This window comes from Felis catus, chromosome C1 (assembly GCF_018350175.1).
Source record: "Felis catus isolate Fca126 chromosome C1, F.catus_Fca126_mat1.0, whole genome shotgun sequence".
Classification (NCBI taxonomy): domain Eukaryota; kingdom Metazoa; phylum Chordata; class Mammalia; order Carnivora; family Felidae; genus Felis; species Felis catus.
In genome coordinates this window covers 4,296,858-4,314,432 of record NC_058375.1, presented here as the reverse complement: position 1 = coordinate 4,314,432, position 17,575 = coordinate 4,296,858, and the positions used below count along the sequence as shown (strand labels likewise).

Genomic DNA, 17,575 nt, shown 5'->3' with positions numbered 1-17,575 from the left:
TCCCGAGGGAAGGATCCTGTCGGCCGTCATCTGCCAGCCAGGCTCCAGAGCCTGCTGACCACGAGCCCTACCTCAGGCTCCCCGCTGGGATCCGCAGCAGGCTGGCGGGGCGAGGTCATCGTCGGGGGCCCTGAATCCCACCCCCACTAGCTGGCAGCACCACAGCTGTGAAACAGCAACGCCATGGCTCCCAGTCCTAGAACCCTGACAGTGAGACAAGAGCACCCGGGCCAGGGCCTGGCCCCTAAAGACACCCGCCCAGAGTCTGCCTCTGCTGAGGTCTCCCAACAAGGTGGGGAAGCGGCTGGCCGAGCAGCACCCTGAGGCGCAGAGATGGCCGGGTGAGGCACCGTTTCTCCTAGAAGATTCGACGGGAAAGCAGCACACCCCGGACACCAGGTTACTGGGGAACAGACCGCCAGATAGGCTGAAACGATGGAGTCCCAAACCGTGTGATTTATTGGGGGCTGGGGCCAAGTGGGCTGTGGTGGCAGGGGTGCTACGTGTCACAGTCCTCAGGGATGGCTGCCGTGATGATGAGCGAGGGCTCCATGACCCCTGAGCTCACCAGGCTCTCCTCCGCACAGAGTCTCTGGCTGGGCAGCTGGGAGGTCAGGCCGCCCTGCGCTAGGGATGCCACGATGACCTCGGCCGAGCCCACCTCCAGCTCGGTGGGTGGCTGAAGTGCCACCACCACCATCTTCTCGTCCTCAATGACCAGGTTCCGGAGTTTGCGCTGCCGCGGGTTATAGTTCTCCACCCGGTCGTGGATCTCCATGTGCCTCCGGAGGTGGGCCTGGGGGGCGAGGGGACTCAGGGCTGGGCAGGGAGGGGTCCGGGGTGGGGGGCAGGAGGAGGGACCCCGGCCGGCCCCAGGCCTACCTGCCGGGTGAACTTGTAGCCGCACTCGGTGCATTCGAACTTCCTGACGCCCTTGTGCCTTCGGACGTGCACGCGCAGCTGCTCCACGGCTGTGGGAGGGAGGGGACCCCGGTGTTGAGGGGAGGCAGGAAGTGGGCACCACGGTGCCCAGATGAGGGCGGTCCGGGGTCTGCAGCTGCTCCGAGGGCCCTGCCAGGCTCCAATGCCACCCTGAGGGTGCCACTGCACGAGACCCTCCAGGGCTCCCGCCCTGCCCTGTCACTGCAGCTCCAAGCTCCAGTCTTTAACGCACAGGGAGAAGAGATTCTCTGGTAGGAAGACTGGCACCAAGAAGGAGCGTGCGACAGCCACCGCCACGCCTGACCTCTCCCCACGGACGCTCTCTGGCCCCGGTCAGCGGGATATGGCCCACTCTCCACCCCACGCAGGGCGTGCCTGGGGAAGGGTGAGCGCCAGGGGCCTCCCGCAGGCCCAGGTACCTTTGAAGGTCTTCCCACAGATCTGGCAGAAGTGGGGCCGGCCTTCCTGGTGGCGGCTGGCCACGTGCCTCAGCAGGGGCCCCTTCTCGGTGAAGCGCTGCTCGCAGAACTCACAGCCGAAGGGCCTCTCGCCAGTGTGAGTACGGTTGTGCTTGTCCAGGCTGGCTGTGGGGACAAGGCGGGGGCTCAGCCGCTGCGCCGCGGCCTGGGACGGGGAGAGGACAGGCCTGCCTCACCTTGGGTGCGGAAGGTCTTGCCGCAGAGGTGGCACTGGAAGGGCTTCTCGCCTGTGTGCGTACGCAGGTGCATGTTGAGATTAGCTTTCTGGGTGAAGGCGTGGCTGCAGAACTCACACACGTATGGCCTCTCATTCCTGTCCGGGGCAGGGAGCGGGGCAGGAACATCACCACAGAAAGCAGCCCCCTTCACCCCGCGACAGCTGGGAGCACGGCTGGCCCCGGAGCCAGGGAAACCGGCCAGGCCGAGGCAAACCCGCCTGAGCCGTGGGACCGGGCGCAGGCCGAGACCAGCCGTGCGGCACAAGGGCTCGGGCAGTGACAGGAGGGGCACCGGCGCCATCCCGGGAACCACAAAACTAAGAATCTGCCATCATGTTACCCTGAGATCCTCTCCCTCAGCCTTTCTGCCCGGCAAGCCTACTCCCCCCTCAGGCGCCCCCACCAAAGAGGCTACAGGCACCGGACTTGGGATGGAGAACGCTCTGTCCCACGCGAGCATCACCTAGCTGCCTTCCGGACCCTCCAGGCTGGCAGTAGGACCAGGCCCCGGTGAAGCCCGGCCAGCACGCACCTGTGCTTGGCCTTGATGTGCATCTGCAGGCCGTTTCGGCTTGAGGCCCTGTGCCCACACTCCTCACACACGAACAGTTTCTCCCCTCGGTGCTTGAAGGCCTCGTGCAGCTGCAGTTCTGTTCGGGACAGGAAGCACTTGGCACAGGTGGGACACTGTGGGGCAGAGGGAGTGAGACCAGGCTGAGAACGGGGAGGGGTTCCCTGGCCCCCCGCACGACAGGAACCACACAGCCTGCCGGGTCTGACGCGGCTGTGGCCACCTCTCTACGGCCAGCTCCCAGTTCTCAGCACAGCCTGGCACTTACGGCGTGGGGCTTGGGGGCTCCGTGGAGTTTGATCAGGTGGCTCTGCAAGTCCTTCTTCTGCATGAACTGCTGGGAGCAGGAGGAGCACTGGAAAACAGGCCCGAGGTCACCTCGGAGGCCACCCACACCAATGGGATCCTGGCCACCCCTAGGCTATCGGGGCAGCAACCCACAGGCAGGGCCCAGCCCGAGATGATAGGAGGCTCCTTGGTGTGAAGGACGCTCCAGAGAGGACCCCCCACCCCCCGTGCCGTGCCCACAGAGATTCCGAGCCTACCCTCCACAGAAAGAAAAAGGACCCAGAGAGGGCCAGGGGCACTGCCTGAAGGGAGGGGACGCTGGATGGGTCCAGAAGGCTGGGCGTCTTGACAGCTGGCGAGAGGGAGGTGCCTAACATCACCCCACGTACAGGGCTTGGCAAGAGGGATCTAGGGGCTGCCCCTCCACCCACGGCCCCGGGGGCAGGCCGAGCCTGACCTTGTAGGGCATCTCCCCCGTGTGGGACACCATGTGCACCCGCAGCTCCATCCTCCGGCGGAAGGTCTCCTGGCACACGGAGCACGTGAAGACCTGGCAGTGTGAGGGGCAAGCAGGGCCGGCATCAGGGGGGGGCCTCTGCCTGCGACGGCAGCCTCTGCCCGGGCTTCCACTCGCTGCTGGGAAGAGTCTGCCCGAGGGGGGGATCGCTAGGGTGGGAGAGGGCAACACGTGACCTGCCTGCCCTGACCCTGACCGTGGCTGAGCACTGCAAACCCACCACACAGGCTGGGGGCAGGAGCCGGGAGACCTCACCCACAGACCCCACACTGGCGACAGGCCTCCAGGAGGAGAGGGTGGGGTTCAGCCGGCCACGTCACGTGGGCCGGCCAGCAGGGTGGGGGCAGCAGCCCGTCCCCACCAAGGCGCCCCTTCTCCAGAGTCGAGGGACCCAAGCAGGCAAACTCAAAATGCTTTCCAAAAAGTCCCTCTGGGGCCGGTCCCTTCCGCCCTCGGGACCAGTGTCCCCACCTGTAATACCAGGAAGCGGACTCGATGGCATCCGCTGGAGCGGACACTCCAGCTCTCTTGAGTTTACAGTCCTAAGACGGCTTCCTGAGGGCCCCTCTCAGATGGCAGGAAGACGAAGGCCAGCGTCCCCTGCCCACAGAGTCCTGGGCCAGTGCCCACAAGTACCTGTTCCGAGCGGTTCATGCAGTTCCGGGCTTCGTGCTCCAGGAGGTTCTCCTTCCGAAAGTAGCACTTTCCACACTTGGGACATTCAAAGGGTTTCTCCCCAGTGTGTTTCCTGCCAGGAAAAGCCACGGCGGGCGCGGGAGACTGAGTAACTGCCCGCCTCCCCCTCACCCGGTGTCCCTCTGGCTCCCCCACCGACAGCGCCGTGCTGCACAGTGCAGCGCAAGAGCGGTCCTGAGGCCAGCCACGGCTCACCACGAGGCTTGTTCAGGCCTGGCCGATGCACCTGCACGGGGCAACCCAGAAACCCTCCTCTTGTGGGAGCCCTCACAGCTCCCTACAGCGGGGCCACCGCAGGGCCACACAGGCCCAGCTGGCTAGCATCTCTGCAAAGACAGAAATGATCCCTGGGTCCTGACTTCCTAGAGAAAGCACCCGGTCTGCCTGGAAGTTCTGCGGGCTTTACCTTCAAAACCGTAGCCAGAATCTGAGCACTTCACCTCACCTCCACTGCTGTCACCGAGCGCAGCCATGCCACCCCTGGGTTCCCGCCAAGCCTGCCTCCCGACAGACGTGAAATTCAGCGGCCAGAGGCGCCCTCAGATATAGTCAGACCTCATCGCCTCTTTGCTCCCAACCCCGCGATGGTGCCTGTTTCACCGAGAAGGCCGGGGGCCTAGCCGGCCTGCCCCTGACCGCGGGGCTTCGCTCCCCAGGTCTGGTCTCCTTGACGCTCACCGGCCCCTGGCTCACCCCAAGCTCTCTGCTCTGGCTCTCCTGGACCCAAAACCCCCTCCCCTCCGCCCTGCTTGGTAGAAGTCCTCATCTCCTTGGAGTCTGCTCAAAATTCCTTCCTTTAAAACTGCAACCCCACCCCACCCCTAGCTGGGACTCTCCTCCTTTCTTCCGTGGCACTTCCCACCTTCCCACCCTGTCAAGTCGCTGTCAGTTCCAGTCTGCTCTGCCCCGCTGAGAGGAAGGCCCCACGAGGCCCCTGCTCTATCCGCTAAGGTACACCAAGCGCCCAGAACAGTCTTGTCAGCCACCCAGCAGAAGACCGGAAGAGCTCTTACGACTTCGCAGAGGCCATCCTCCGCCACTCAATTAACTGTCCTTGTCCCCATCCCAATGACCTCACGAGGGCACTATCCCCTCGCAGTTCTCAAGGCCAGTCCAGCGGCCTGCACCGGAGTCTTCTGCTGGGGGAGCATCCAGGCTGACGTGGGTCACTCCAGGGTGCCTCCCACACGGGTCTTCCCTGGACCCCACTGGCCGCAGGTGCCTCACAGCAAGGCGAGCAAACAGGCATCCCCCAGCTCCCATCACTACTAGCTTCCCAGAGCGTCGCACTGAGAACACGTGTGTGGCCCAACCTGGCCCGGCGAGAAATCAGACTGGTGACATCTTGGACTATGAAGTGGCAGGACTGGAAGGCATGTCACCTGGCTGCCACCCCTGGAGGCCTTGCAGAGACCTGGAGCGGCACTGTTAAGAGAACTCTCTGTAACCGGGGAAGTGTCCTGTCTGTGCCGAGTCAGCTGCCGGGGCCCACGGGTGACTACCGAGCACTTACAACGTGACTACTAATCTGAAAAGCCAACTGTACTTTTATTTTAAGTTAACGTAGCTTCATACGGCACCTGGTTACCTTTTCGGACAATGCGGTTTTAAACAAATAGTCCTTTAGGCTCCACTGACACCATGGGGCTAACGTTTCCCCCAGAATCACAGGAGGCACCGACCCTAAAGACTGACACCTTGGCCCAAAGCCCACCTTGCTGGGCTTTAGAAATACCTAAGGTGGCGCCTCAGCCACAGCACAGAGCCATGGGTTTCTCTCATCCCCTTGGCAAAAGGCAGCTAGCGGTCAAGGTCCACAGTGGGTGGAACTTATTGACAAGGTGTCTACAGACCCACTCCAGAAGTTCAGAGTAAGAGAGAGACGAAGAAAGAATCTGTTCCACCACTAGATTCTCACTCCCTGATGATGAGAGGCATGTCAACATCGGGCACTACGAGTGTGAGACAAAGCCCTCAGCCCCCACGTGGCCCAGAAGCAGGGAGTGCAGGCCCCCTCCCCCAACAAGGGAATAGCAGACAGAAAAAAAAAAAATAGAAAAACAGAACGTTTACCTGTTGTGGACTTTTAGATAATATTTGCTGAGGAACTTTTTATGACATGTGGGGCATTCAACCGGCACCGCTGTACCTTTTCTGCTCTCAGCCGGCTCGGCTGCCAGGGAACCTGTGCTCAGGGCTGGCTCTGCAGCACAGGGCTTTCTGATCATGTTTGATTTCCTCCTGGTTGGCAAGGCCTCACTCTCAGAAACATAATCACCATCCCCGTCGTCCTCAACTTGAACCACCACTTCCCACTAGAGCAGAAAAGGCAGCAGGAGGCGAGGTCACCAAATGAACCATTAGGAGTTCTGGGGGCAGATCTACAGGGCAGTCGGCTCATTCCAGTTCCATCCCAAGATGACTCCCTTTATCGGTGACTGTTCCCATCAAGGTCCTAGGGCAGGCCTCCTCGGAATCTTGGATTTGGAGGGCAGTGACTCTGTGGTGAACTGGAAGTTTGGCTGGACTTCACTACCCTGGGGAAACACCTGTAACCCTGAAGCCAGCTACCCAACCCCAAGAAGCTGCCAACCCTGGACAGCTGTGACTCACAGAAAGGTTAGCCGGAGGCTGCAGGATGGAGCCGGATTCCTACGTTTGGAGGAGACCTATTCCAGCCCCACCTAACAAAGATTCTATCTTGGGGTCCAGACTATCCCAGAAAAGTGTCAGTGTCTCCACCACCACCCCCAACTCCTACCTCCCCATTCCCAGCACCCTGGGCACAGTACCTCATTATTCCCGCCCTGCAGCTGGACACCTTCAGCCTCAAAGGGTCTTGGAGGTGCTTTGCAATCCTCAGGCTCCTTGTCTTCTGGGGGACAAAGCTTCAAGGCTTGCTTGAGTTTCCCACGGTGGAAGGAGGGGCCCTCACTCGGGGCCGGGAGACCAAGCTGGGGCCTGTCGGGGCTGTGGCTGCCACTGATCTCCTGGTCTCTGGGGACTTGACCCAGTGTCTTCGAAACTTCCTCTTCCTCCAAGCCGGCAGGCTCCTTGAGGTGGCTGTTTACATTCCGGGGGGTAGGTTTCCCCAGCCCACTCTGGCCACTTGATGCCTGCCCCACTGAGGTTTTGGGCTTGAAACTCTGGCAAAGCTCCACAGCCTCTGGCACTCGCAACTCCCTTGCTGCCAAAAGCACCTGATCCCGGTTTCCGGAGGTGAGAGCAAGGTGACCAGTATAGAAAAAGTCCAACAGGAGACCAAAGATCTCAGCAAAGCCGGCAGGGAGGACAACACTGCCCCCTGAGCCATCCCCATAGAGGCTCTGGAAGAAGTGGCTGCAGCAGGCAAGGACACTCCAGTGTGCCTTGAACACCAGGCCTCCCACGTCCAGGGTGGCATCGCAGTACTGGCCCTTCTCTCGCTGCTTGTTGAGCTCCTGCAGAACCCTCACACTGTGCTGGATGAAGGAGCCGTCCATGGTCTGTCTGGAGGAGAGGAAGGTAGAAGTGACATCCTGGCAAGCCCAACCCAGGAGGAGCAAGGGGAAGCCCCCGGACTGGGGAGAACAAAAGGGGAGGTGGACGGTACTCGGTCATGTTTATCTCAACGAGGGCTTAGGTCAACGTTAGAGGAAGTCAGCTCAGACAGGAATGGACTGAACACCTCCCTGGGAGTGGGAGCCAGGTGAGCAGGCCATACTGGGTGGGCCAGAGACAGTGTGTGGCGGGGGCACAGACGGACTAGGTTGGGGACGGAAGCATGGCTTGGCGGAGAACAGGACAGGGTCGTGAAGAGGTGCGGGTGGAAGGAATCAGTGTGGGGGAAAGAGACGGAGAATCAGAGCGAACTGATCGGCCTGGCAGAGCGAGGGGACCCGTGGTAGGGAAGCTGCGGGTGCGGACAGGTGAGCAGAACCCACGCCGTGCCCACACGTCTGGGGCGGCCGGGCGGAAGGCGGTCGCAGTCACACTCCAGTTGGCGGCCACGGCGGCCCGCAGCCCTTCCCTCCCACACCCTGCTGCCTCCGAACTCCTCACCCGGGCCTGTCCTCCCTGCGACGGCCCCACAGACCCCGGACCTCGTCGCCTCCAGAGCCCCACTGACCAACTGCCCGGGCGGTACGTGCCCGGCCGACCGTACGGAGACGCCGCCGTCGCCGCCGCCGCCGCCGCCGCCGCCGCCGCCGGACGTGACGTCAGGGAGCGCCGGACGCGCTGGGAAACCAGGAGGTACAGGGCTTATAGCTCCGCCCCTGGGGCGGGACCAGGCAGAGAACGGCCAATGGTATGGGGAGAGGGGGCTTGGCCCAGATCGCTCTGCCAGGGCTGACGTCCCCGAGTTGCTTAGCAACGTCAAGCTGCGCCCTCGGGGCTGGGGCCGAGTGCCGGGGTTCCGGCTGCGGTCGGCTCCCGCGGCGTCCGCAGTCGAGAAGGCAGCGCCCCACCCTCGCTTCAGACAGCTAGAGCAGCCAGGACGCATGTTTCACCGCTTTATTGGCAGCTCGGAGCCTGGACTGGACTCCCGTGAGCGTACACTACCCGAGCCAAGACAGGAGTCCAAAAGGCCTCCCGGAGGGCGCGGGGCCCGCTCGCCTCGCTCGACCTTCGACCCTCAGGGCAGGGGAGGCGCCCCTACCCCACCTTCTACCCCTTCACCCCCCACCCCCCACCTCCCCGGCTAGGCCCTGCCCGCCCCACTGGTCAGGTGGAGCCGCAGCGCCTCGTGTACTCCTGGATGGAGGCCTGGAAGTGCTCTGTGCTGTTGAGATCTGGGCGGCACAGGATCACGTAGCACTTGGGGAGGAAATAACCGCTGAAGCCGCCACTCAGGCTGCTCAGCGCCGCCAGCACGTTGACCGCGGGCAAGTACTTGCCCTGGTAGACGCTGGCCGTGGTGAAGAAGGCAATCCAGGACACGAAGTTGAGCAGCAGACTAAAAGTGACACATTTGGCCTCGTTGTAGTTCTCTGGCAGGTCCTTGCCCAGGTAGCTGCAGGCAAAGGCGCTGACGGACAGGAGGCCATTGTAGGCGAAAGCCAACATGAAGCCCGGTGAGTTGGCCTCTGTGCAATCAAGCACCACCAGCTGAGGGAAGCGCTGGTACTCCCTGGTGGGCAGTGGGGTCCACACCGCCAGCCAAGTTAGACAGATGAGCAGCTGGGCCATTGAGCTGATCACCACAAATAGGCCAGGACCGTGGTTTTGGACCCAGGCACGGTAGAAGGTGGGTACCTTGGCAGAAAACTTGAAGATGAAGACCAGTTGGAAGGAGCGGATGGTCAGGCAGGACAGGAAGATGGCAAAACCCAGGGCAAGGAGGCTTTGGCGCAACAAGCATGTGGGCAGCGTGGGCTCCCCAAAAAAGCCGTAGAGCCCACAGCTGCCCCCTGCCAGGGAGCCCAGCATGAAGAAGCACAGTCGGCCCCCAGCGGACTTCACCACAGGGGTGTCTAAGTGCCAGGCAAACAGGCCAGCAGTCCCAGTCACCAGCAGCAGCAGCAACGTATTAGCTGCCAGCAGCACCCAAGAGATGGTCTCGTGCCAAGTCAAAAACACCACGGTGCGTGGAAAGCAGGTTTCACTTCCCGCGGGTGCCCACTCTTCTTTCCCACAAGGCTGGCAGCTGTGGAGGTCTGGAAGAAAAGGTGGAGGGGGCTCCTGAGAGCTGGATGAGCAGAGCAGGAATGAGGAAGGGAAGCCATGTAGGCCTGCAAGGTGCTGGGAGCGCTGTACCCCAGAAGCCGGGCTCCTACTGCACACAGCGAGATAGGGGGTAGCCCTGAGTGGGGCCCCGCGGCCAAGTGTTTCCTCCAGATGCCTGTGTTAATTGCAGATTCTGGAGACCCTTGGGTAGGTTCTGTATGGCTTATGATCCCAGAAGGGGCTTGCAAACCGAGAGATCCTTAGAGAGGGCCTTACTCTGGTAGCTCTGCCCACGTGCCAGTGAGGCTATGATCCAATAGGAGCAACCGGCCCCAAAGGAAGGGCATTTTCATCTCCCCAGCGCTTCCATTACCCAAAGCCCCCTATCTGTGCTGCCATTCTGTGGTTTCTCTGACTCTCTGAGAACAGAAGAGATGTGTTCTCACGCCCACAGAGATAGTAAAAGGAAAGAACGTGGCTCACAGAGTCCAGCTCTGGGCTGAGCCCTTAGCTACCTGAGTTTGCTCTCTGATCTTGACCTTGCATCATCACTGGGTGGAGTATGCTATGTTTCTTGTCTGCGGATACAATAGTATCTGCATCAAGGCCAAGCTGTCCAAGGTGCTGGCTGTCTTTGGCAGGGGCGACGGAAGGGACTTCACACAGACAGCATGGGAGGGGACAAGGGAACATAACTACATCTGTTCGCATAAAAAGGTTGAATTTAGGATAAGATTGCATCTGCAGGGATTGCATCAGGAGCCCTCTAGTAAAAGACGTAGGGGACCTGAGGATTTCAACTGGTTGTTGGTTTCTGCTTCATCAGAACTCAGTCTGGTGGCAAATATTCTACAACCTGTACCTCAACTGGCAACAGAGGGAGCAAGGCTCTGGTTCTGCACGTGCGTGGCCCAAGGGAGATCCCCTCATCTGCCATACAGACCCTGGGAGTGCCCAGTCATTCTCCCACTCATTTGGACACTCACCGCTCTTGTTGAGGAAGCTCCCGGCCTCACAGGGCACACACTCAAAGCAACAGTGGTAGAAACCCGAAATCACTCGCTGGTGCCCTTCGAGGCAGTCGCTGGAGCACACAGACTTTGGCACCTGCAAGAAGCCACAGGTGTTCTGGAACCACATGGAGTGGCCCAAGTCAAGGGATGCTCACATGGCGAATGGGAGTCTCCGTGCATCTGCCCTCACAGCTCACTCCCAGGGCACAGCCCCTGGTTGTGTATACCAGCTGCAGCCGGCCATCTGGGTGCGGTCTGTGGGGCTTCCCTGGCAGGGCTGGATAGAGCCACGTTGGCCTGGCACCCGGGGCCCCCTCCTGCTCCGTGTGAGCTGTGTCGACAGTGACTTCAGGCTCCAGGCTGCCCGTAAGGCGGTGACTTGGTGAGTGACCATGGCTCCATTACCTGGTTGTCCTTCCCGTGCCACCGGATTTTGGTTTTATTTATGTCCAGCTGAACTGGAGGCCACATGGAGGAGCCAATGACCCTGAAGTTCCACTTGGGGCCACTCCAGTCCCAGGCAATTATGTCGTAGCCACTGAGAGGGTCCCCGTTGTCATTAAACCTCACGGTGTCCTTGTGTAGGAGGAAATTCACCTTGCGGATCTGCTCCAGAAGCTGAGATAAACGGGGATCATGGAGCAGCCACAGATGACGCAGGCTGCTCCTCCTCAACTCTCCCAGACCCGGAAGGCTTAGGAAGCAAATGCTTCTATTTGGGTGGTTTCAGTCTGTCTGGAAATTCAGAGCCCCCTCCCTTCCAAGGAAGCCCCTCGACCCTCCCAACTGGCCTCCTGAGTGAGAGGAAGCTTCTAAAAAGGCCCGTTTCCCAGAGATTTTTAGCCCTGGGTCTGGAGCATGGTGGTGGGAGGGGCCGAGGTCAGAGAAGTGAAGCCCAAGAGAAGGAATTAGCCTTCTGATGGGTGGCCTTTGTCCCCCACCCCCGGCACTCAGTTGGCCAGAGAGGGATCACTCTGTTTGCCTTAGGAAAGCACCCCGTTTCAGGGTGCCGGGGTCTGGGCTACCTTACCTGCCAGGGGTAGACTCGGTCCCTGGAACAGGCTCCAGAGGCACAGCCCAGGAGCTGGTGGAGGCCATGGGCCACTGCGTAGACTGCCCGGTAGGCGTTATAAGCAGAGCTCATGGAGAATGCCCCGAGCGTGGGCATCTGCTCTGCCGTGAAAGCCCGACACTCTCTACAGAGCTGGTTGCTGCTGCACTCGGAGGTCCTGGAGCAAGGCCCAGGGGCCCCCTTATCTGCCTGGACATAGGCCTCTTCAAACTCCTTCAGGCCAGGGACAAGCCTCTGCTGGATGGCCACACCCAGCACTGTGCCAATGCCCTGGATCCCGGGCACATTGCTGATGTGTCTAGAGATGGCCCAGTCTTCTGAGGCGATCCACACCTTGGCAGTCAGGTTGGCCAGCACCACCGACTCAAAGAACACCCTGGCCAGCTGCCTGCTGGAGAAAACGACCACAACGGTGGTCCTCGCTCGGGCCAGGTGGTGCATGATGCCCTGCATCCTCTCGTCGCCCGGCCGGGCAGAGAAGGGGATGATGTCCTTGAAGGCAACGCAGATGCCCTGCTGGGTGGCCTGCTCCTCCAGCGCCTGCACCCCCAGCTGCCCGTAGTCGCCGTCGCTGCCGACCACCGAGATCCAGACCCACCCGAAGCTCTGCAGCAGCAGCACCATGGCCTCCACCTGGTGCTTGTCGCTGGGGATGGTGCGCAGAAACGAGGGGTAATGCCGCTTCACTCCGAGCGTCACGCTGCTGGCCTCGTAGCTGATCTGCGGAGGGGGGCCGGGGGGGGGGTTCAGTTCAGCGACTTCAGTGGCCTTGGCCTCAACTCAGAGCCTCCAAGTGCTGGCCCTGTGCTGGGCGCGGGGACCCGAGGAGGAGGGAGACATGGTCCCAGCCCTGGCTCTCAAGGACAGCTCTGGTGGACTAGGAGGCCGACCAGCTACATCTAAAGAAGAGGCAGAAACCCAGGGGGAGGTTTGTGGGAGAAGAAGGGGAAGAGAACAAAAGCTACACCCAGTGAGAGAACTGACCCAGGAGGTTGGAAGCCGGAAGAAGGAGCACAAAAGTAGGCGTGTCTGGTCAGGGCAGGAGGCCTTACTCCTGGCACCAAGATAGCTAAGATACTTGGTCTTTATCTGCAGGCCCTGGGGAGCCCCTTAAATGTCTAGGCAGAGAGGTAATCTGCCCAGACTTGTGTTTCAGGGGTGTATCTGATTTCAGTGAAGAATGTGTTAGAAAAGGCTCAAGACCAGAGTCAGGAAGAACTCCCTAGGAGACTGCTGGAGTCATCCCGAAGAGACAGCTTGGCAGCCTGAGTTTGAGCCGTGGCAGCGGTGACGGGGAAGAGGGATGGGCCCGGCAGCTCATAGAAGGTAAAAGCAGAGACCGTGGTGGTGGGCTAACTGTGGGGGTGGGGGAAGGAGGGATGTAGGTGGCCCACCGGGTTCCTGGCTTGAGTGGAGGTGGTCACTCTTAAGGCAAGTGGGCAGGAAGCAGAGAGGCTTGAGTTGTATAGGGAGGTAGGTTCAGCTGGGGGGTCCGCTGGATGCATGAAGTGGAGACCCCGGAAGAGCAGCCAGAAATGAGGCTCAGTGCTTAGAACTCAGGACAGAAGCTAGGGAACGGGCGATGGAGCCGTGGGGCCACGGCCTGTGGAGAGGTTCTGCCACCTTGGCGTGTGGGTTAATTTCCAGTTGAAAATCATTAAGGCGCAAAAGACCCAGGGGGAAACTTTGTCCTTTCCCCTAACTGCCCAAAAGAATTTAGAGAGCTAAGCTGCCCCAGGTTCAGGAGCTTCACCATAGAGAATTACATTACAATAGGAACTAGGCGAGGTAAGCAGGGGTGGGGGTGGGGGGAAACCTAGCAAAGTCCGATTTGTTAAAATTCCTCTCCATGTCCCAATGTTTCTGGATGGCCCAGCAAACATTGTGTAATACACATTCACTCTCTCTTCTCCTATGAATTGTCTTCCTTTCCTTTGAAGTCTGACCCCTACCCACTTCTCCATAGTTCAGGATAGCAGATAAACCTCACTTTGCCTGTCTTTGAACCTCTCGTGTTTATGTAGATTCCCTGTACATACGTGATTTTGACTTTCTCCTGTTCATCTGTGTCACATCAACTTAATCTTTAGACCAGCCAGAAGAATCTTGAAGAGTAGGGAAAGTTGTTTGCTCCCAGCACCTGCCTGGGAAAGGGAGCGGTCCTGCACTCGGGGAATCATCCACTTTTTCAGAAGAGGGGGGGAGGAGATTCTCCAAAGAAGACTGAGAAGGAGGAGGAGGAGAAGGAGGTACCACAAGTGAGAGGGAGGTGGCAGGTCATAAATGCCGAGGCAAGAGCGTCACTGAAGGACTGGTCAAATTTGTCACAAAGTCGTCATGTCAAGCAAAGAAGGGCTGAAAAGCATTTGCTGGACCTGGAGATCTAGAAAGCCCTGGAGATCACAAGAGCAGGAGTGGTGGTGCAGCAGTCAGGGCAGGGGCCCGGGAAGCAAGTGATGAGAGGGAGAAGCAAACAAGAAGAGAGTTTCCACGGAACGAGGTTCAGAGAGAGGGCAGCGCTAAGACCACAGGTGCCTGGAAGACAGAGAGGGGTAAAGCCAGCTTATAGGCGGAGGAGGAAGCCTAGGACAGGCCTACGAGCAGAGGAGAGGGTGAGGCCCAGGAGGACAGCATTGGAGGGGGAGGGGGACCACACCTCTGAGCCTGAGCTGGGAGGGAGGGAAGGAAGACCGGAAGGAGGAGGGCGGGGAGAAGTGGACCAGTGTGTGAGGTGGGAAACAAAGGGTGTTCCGTTCTTCACAGAGGAGATGGAATGGAGGGGGCAGAGCAAAGGGCAGCAGTTTCAAAGGAGACGGTTTTTCTCAGGACATTGAGGCAGGGAGGTCTGGATGCAGCACTTGGGGAGGAAGGGATGCTGGGGCGGGGACTGTGAAGGGGGCAGGGCCCCCTGCAATGTGACCACCCAGGAGACTCAGAGTGGGCATGGCAGCTCTTGCCCACCCCCCCACCCCCTCAGCCCACACTGGACCTGCCGGCAGGGGAGATGGACAGGCCCCCGGGCTCCAGCTCACCAGGGGCACCAGGAAGGGGCTCAGCAGGGCTGCAGTGGTGGCTGCGTGGTTGGTGGTGTCAGGCCCAATGACAGCCAGGGCGGCAGGCGAATAGTGGGAAGGGTCTGCTCGGATCTCTACGTGATGTGTCCCCAGCAGGGAGAGCACGTTTAGTGTGGCATACACGTTGGCAGACTCCGAGCACACGTCGTACAGCTGGTATCCCAGGGTGACGTTCGGCAGGAGGGCCGTGGAGTTGTTTATCTCCTCGATGCCAAACCGCATGGCCTGGAAGAGGTGGTAGCCGTGACCGTTGAAGCTGTCGGGCCTGTAGAGAAAGCCCAGCTGAGAGCTCAGAGGAGCAAGGCCTTGCCGAGACCCTCTTGGCGTCGGGGGTGGGGGGAAGGGTAGAAAGGAAACTCTGAGGGCATCTGTCCCGTCCCCTACCACCATGACCTCACTGTGGGCCCTGTACCATACACTCAGCTGTGTTAACAGGCCTTTGGGGGGGCGGGGGCGGGGGGGGAGGGGCGGTTACAACTTGGAGAAACCACAAACCATTCCTCCCTGGATGAGCATATTAGGGTTGAAAGGCTGATGAAGTCCTGTAGCAGGGAAACCTGCTGCGTGAGTCAGGGTTCTGCAGAGAAACAGAACCAGTTGGATAGAGAGAGAGAAAGAGAAGTTTATTTTAAGGAATTGGTTCACATGATTGTGGGGCTGGTGAGTCTGGCGTTTGCAGGGCAGGCTGGAAATGCTCTCAGTGGTCAAAGCTGCAGTGTTGAGTTCGAAGGCAGAATTTCTTCCTTTTTGGGGGGACCTCAATCTTTTCTTTTAAGGTCTTCAACTGATTGGATGAGGCCCACCCACACAATGGAAAGCGATCTGCTTTACTCACCCTGTTGGTTTAAATGTTAACCTTCACAGCCCCATCTAGACTGGTGTTTGGCCAAACAACTGGGCACCGTACCCTAGCCAGGTTGATGTATAAAATTAACCACACACCTGTCGAACCTCGTTTACCTAGTATCCCTCTCATCAGGACACTTGTGAACGTGGTGAGGGCCTGTGTTCCTCAGTGCCTCTCGGGAGCTGCTGACTGGATCCCAACAGGAACACGGTTCAGCTCTGCTTGAAGAGTGTGCTAGCACGTTTCACTTTCCAGCCCTTCTGCTTGTTAGAAGGGTCTTCTATCATTTCTATCACTTGTGTCCATGAGTCCCTCAGAGGGTGCTCATTGCCTCCCACGGTGACACCTTCAGAAGCGGACATCCATGTGTCTCCTCTTCCCCAAGTCTCCTCTACCTGGGCTCCTATCTGTGGCTCTTTGGGCCAGTCCTCATGCGCCAGACTCTCCAGAACCTTCTTCCTCGAACCCTGGCTGTTTGCCTTGGCCTTCCGGGCCTGCGGTCCTACTCAGGAACTGGGCAGGGTGAAGGCACAGGTGCAAGCCAGGTGGCGGCCGCTGCCCCTCCCTCTGGATGGTTGTGGCTTCTGCTCTCGCTCTGGTGCCTGCGGCTTCACCTGGCTCAGAAAGGGAGCCCAGGCGTCTTGAGGGTAGAGGTGACTGTCAGATGTGCGCCATGTTTAAGGCATCCTGCCACCGAGTCCCAATGCGTCCTCGAGCCTCCCAAGCCTGTGACTTGCACAGATGGCAAATAACTATCTTCTTTTAGGAGGGAAACATATTTTTCTCTATTAGGCTGTCAACTTCCCAAAGGCAAGGCACCAATCTCAGGTATCTTTGCTAGGTTCCCAAAGCATATGCTCCCAGTGCCTTCCCTCTCCTCCTCACTTGCCATCGGGGAGACACAGGAGTTTGAACCTGGAGAGGAGTGGGGAGGACACGAAAGCAGGGGAAAACCTAACTGCCTATTTACGTCCCAAAGCCCGGAAATGACCGGAATGGGATTATAATACAAAGCACTCGAACAGCCAGGACAAAATCACGTATTACAAAGCAGAACCTGGGCAGAAGTGCCAGGGAAGGTCCAGCCAAGGCTTGAAGGTGGTGACCATAGGATGGGGAGGGATGGGAGGTGGCTCGGGAGGCAGAAAGGGCAAGATCCTCACTGAGGAGGACAGAGGATGGGCAGAGGTCCTAGAGGCACGGGACCCCTCACTCACCTGTCACAGAGGGTCACCGTGGGCCGGTGCCTCACGCCCGGACAGTCAGAGTGCAGAGGGAACAGACCTGCGAGGAGGTAATCCCCAGGGAGGCTGAAGTCGGCAGACGTCTCTGTGCTGTGGCAGCTGAGAGCCCAGCAGCAGGAGAGGGAGAGCTGCAGGCCGACCAGGTGAGCCGCCGGGAGTGACATGCTGGCCAGTCCGTCCTGTGCCTGGCATGGCCAGCCAGCACCCTCTGACCAGCTCGGCTGTTTAAATAGAATAGACAGCGGCTGCCCAGATGCTTCCCAACTTCACGCCTGTGCCAGGGGTGGGGCTGGAACCCAGTCGTAGGAACCAGGCTGTTTGCCTTGGCCTTCCGGGCCTGCGGTCCTACTCAGGAACTGGGCAGGGTGAAGGCACAGGTGCAAGCCAGGTGGTGGCCGCTGCCCCTCCCTCTGGATGGTTGTGGGTTCTGTTCTCGCTCTGGTGCCTGCGGCTTCACCCGGCTCAGAAAGGGAGCCCAGGCGTCTTGAGGGGCAGGGGTCAGAGGAAGGCAGGGACACTGCTTCTCTGGGGGACAGAATATGGAGGGAGCTGTGGGTTTTAGAACTTTTTACCTGGGCCTCAGTTTACCAAATGAGACTGACTTTAAGTTGACCTCCTCCCAGTCCTCAGTTTTCTGACACTGAAATTTTGGGTGAATCATCCTGGGTTCGCCTTCTTTTCCAGGGTGTCCCCCTTCAGCCCAAAGACAACTGCATGCAAACACGGTATGCAAATAGACTGGTTTTGTTTAAACTGCCAATCCTGGCTCTTTTTCTGCCAGAAAAAAAAAACAATTCCAAGTGGATTTCCGGAGATGTGGCCTTGGACTCCGAGTGGGGTATCTGGCCGGGGTGGGGCTTTTGCATAATGTAAATAGGGCCCTCGGTGGGACGGCCCCACGGGGTGTGACCTAGGCTGCCGCCCCTGCCGCTCCAGGCCGGCAGGAGCCTCCGGGGGGCCTGCGGGAG

At 59.6% G+C, this 17,575-nt stretch overlaps 2 protein-coding genes across 5 annotated transcripts; both read right to left on the bottom strand.

Moving 5' to 3' along the window:
- Positions 1-436: 436 nt before the first annotated feature.
- ZBTB48 (zinc finger and BTB domain containing 48) lies at positions 437-7,905 on the bottom strand. Of its 3 annotated transcripts, none has more exons than XM_011284449.3 (11): positions 7,820-7,905; positions 6,504-7,200; positions 5,785-6,026; positions 3,652-3,763; positions 2,956-3,048; positions 2,479-2,565; positions 2,172-2,326; positions 1,598-1,734; positions 1,362-1,526; positions 883-971; positions 437-796 (listed from the first exon to the last, which is right to left on the bottom strand). In XM_011284449.3, the coding sequence occupies exons 2-11, from the start codon at positions 7,191-7,193 to the stop codon at positions 500-502; spliced, it is 2,067 nt and encodes a 688-aa protein (XP_011282751.2). In that variant the 5' UTR covers positions 7,194-7,200; positions 7,820-7,905; the 3' UTR covers positions 437-499. The 3 variants fall into 3 exon arrangements, with proteins under 3 accessions (XP_011282751.2, XP_011282749.2, XP_011282750.2); XM_011284447.3 differs by having other exon boundaries at positions 7,753-7,886; XM_011284448.3 differs by having other exon boundaries at positions 6,504-7,196; positions 7,753-7,885.
- A 475-nt stretch (positions 7,906-8,380) lies between these two features.
- Positions 8,381-17,543, bottom strand: TAS1R1 (taste 1 receptor member 1). 2 transcript variants are annotated; one of them, XM_003989461.5, is made up of 6 exons: positions 16,581-17,543; positions 14,475-14,781; positions 11,401-12,162; positions 10,776-10,988; positions 10,344-10,464; positions 8,381-9,347 (listed from the first exon to the last, which is right to left on the bottom strand). In XM_003989461.5, exons 1-6 carry the CDS (start codon positions 16,769-16,771, stop codon positions 8,416-8,418), a joined length of 2,526 nt encoding a protein of 841 aa, XP_003989510.3. In that variant the 5' UTR covers positions 16,772-17,543; the 3' UTR covers positions 8,381-8,415. The 2 variants fall into 2 exon arrangements, with proteins under 2 accessions (XP_003989510.3, XP_019691636.2); XM_019836077.3 differs by lacking the exon at positions 10,776-10,988 and having other exon boundaries at positions 16,581-17,535.
- Positions 17,544-17,575: the final 32 nt, after the last annotated feature.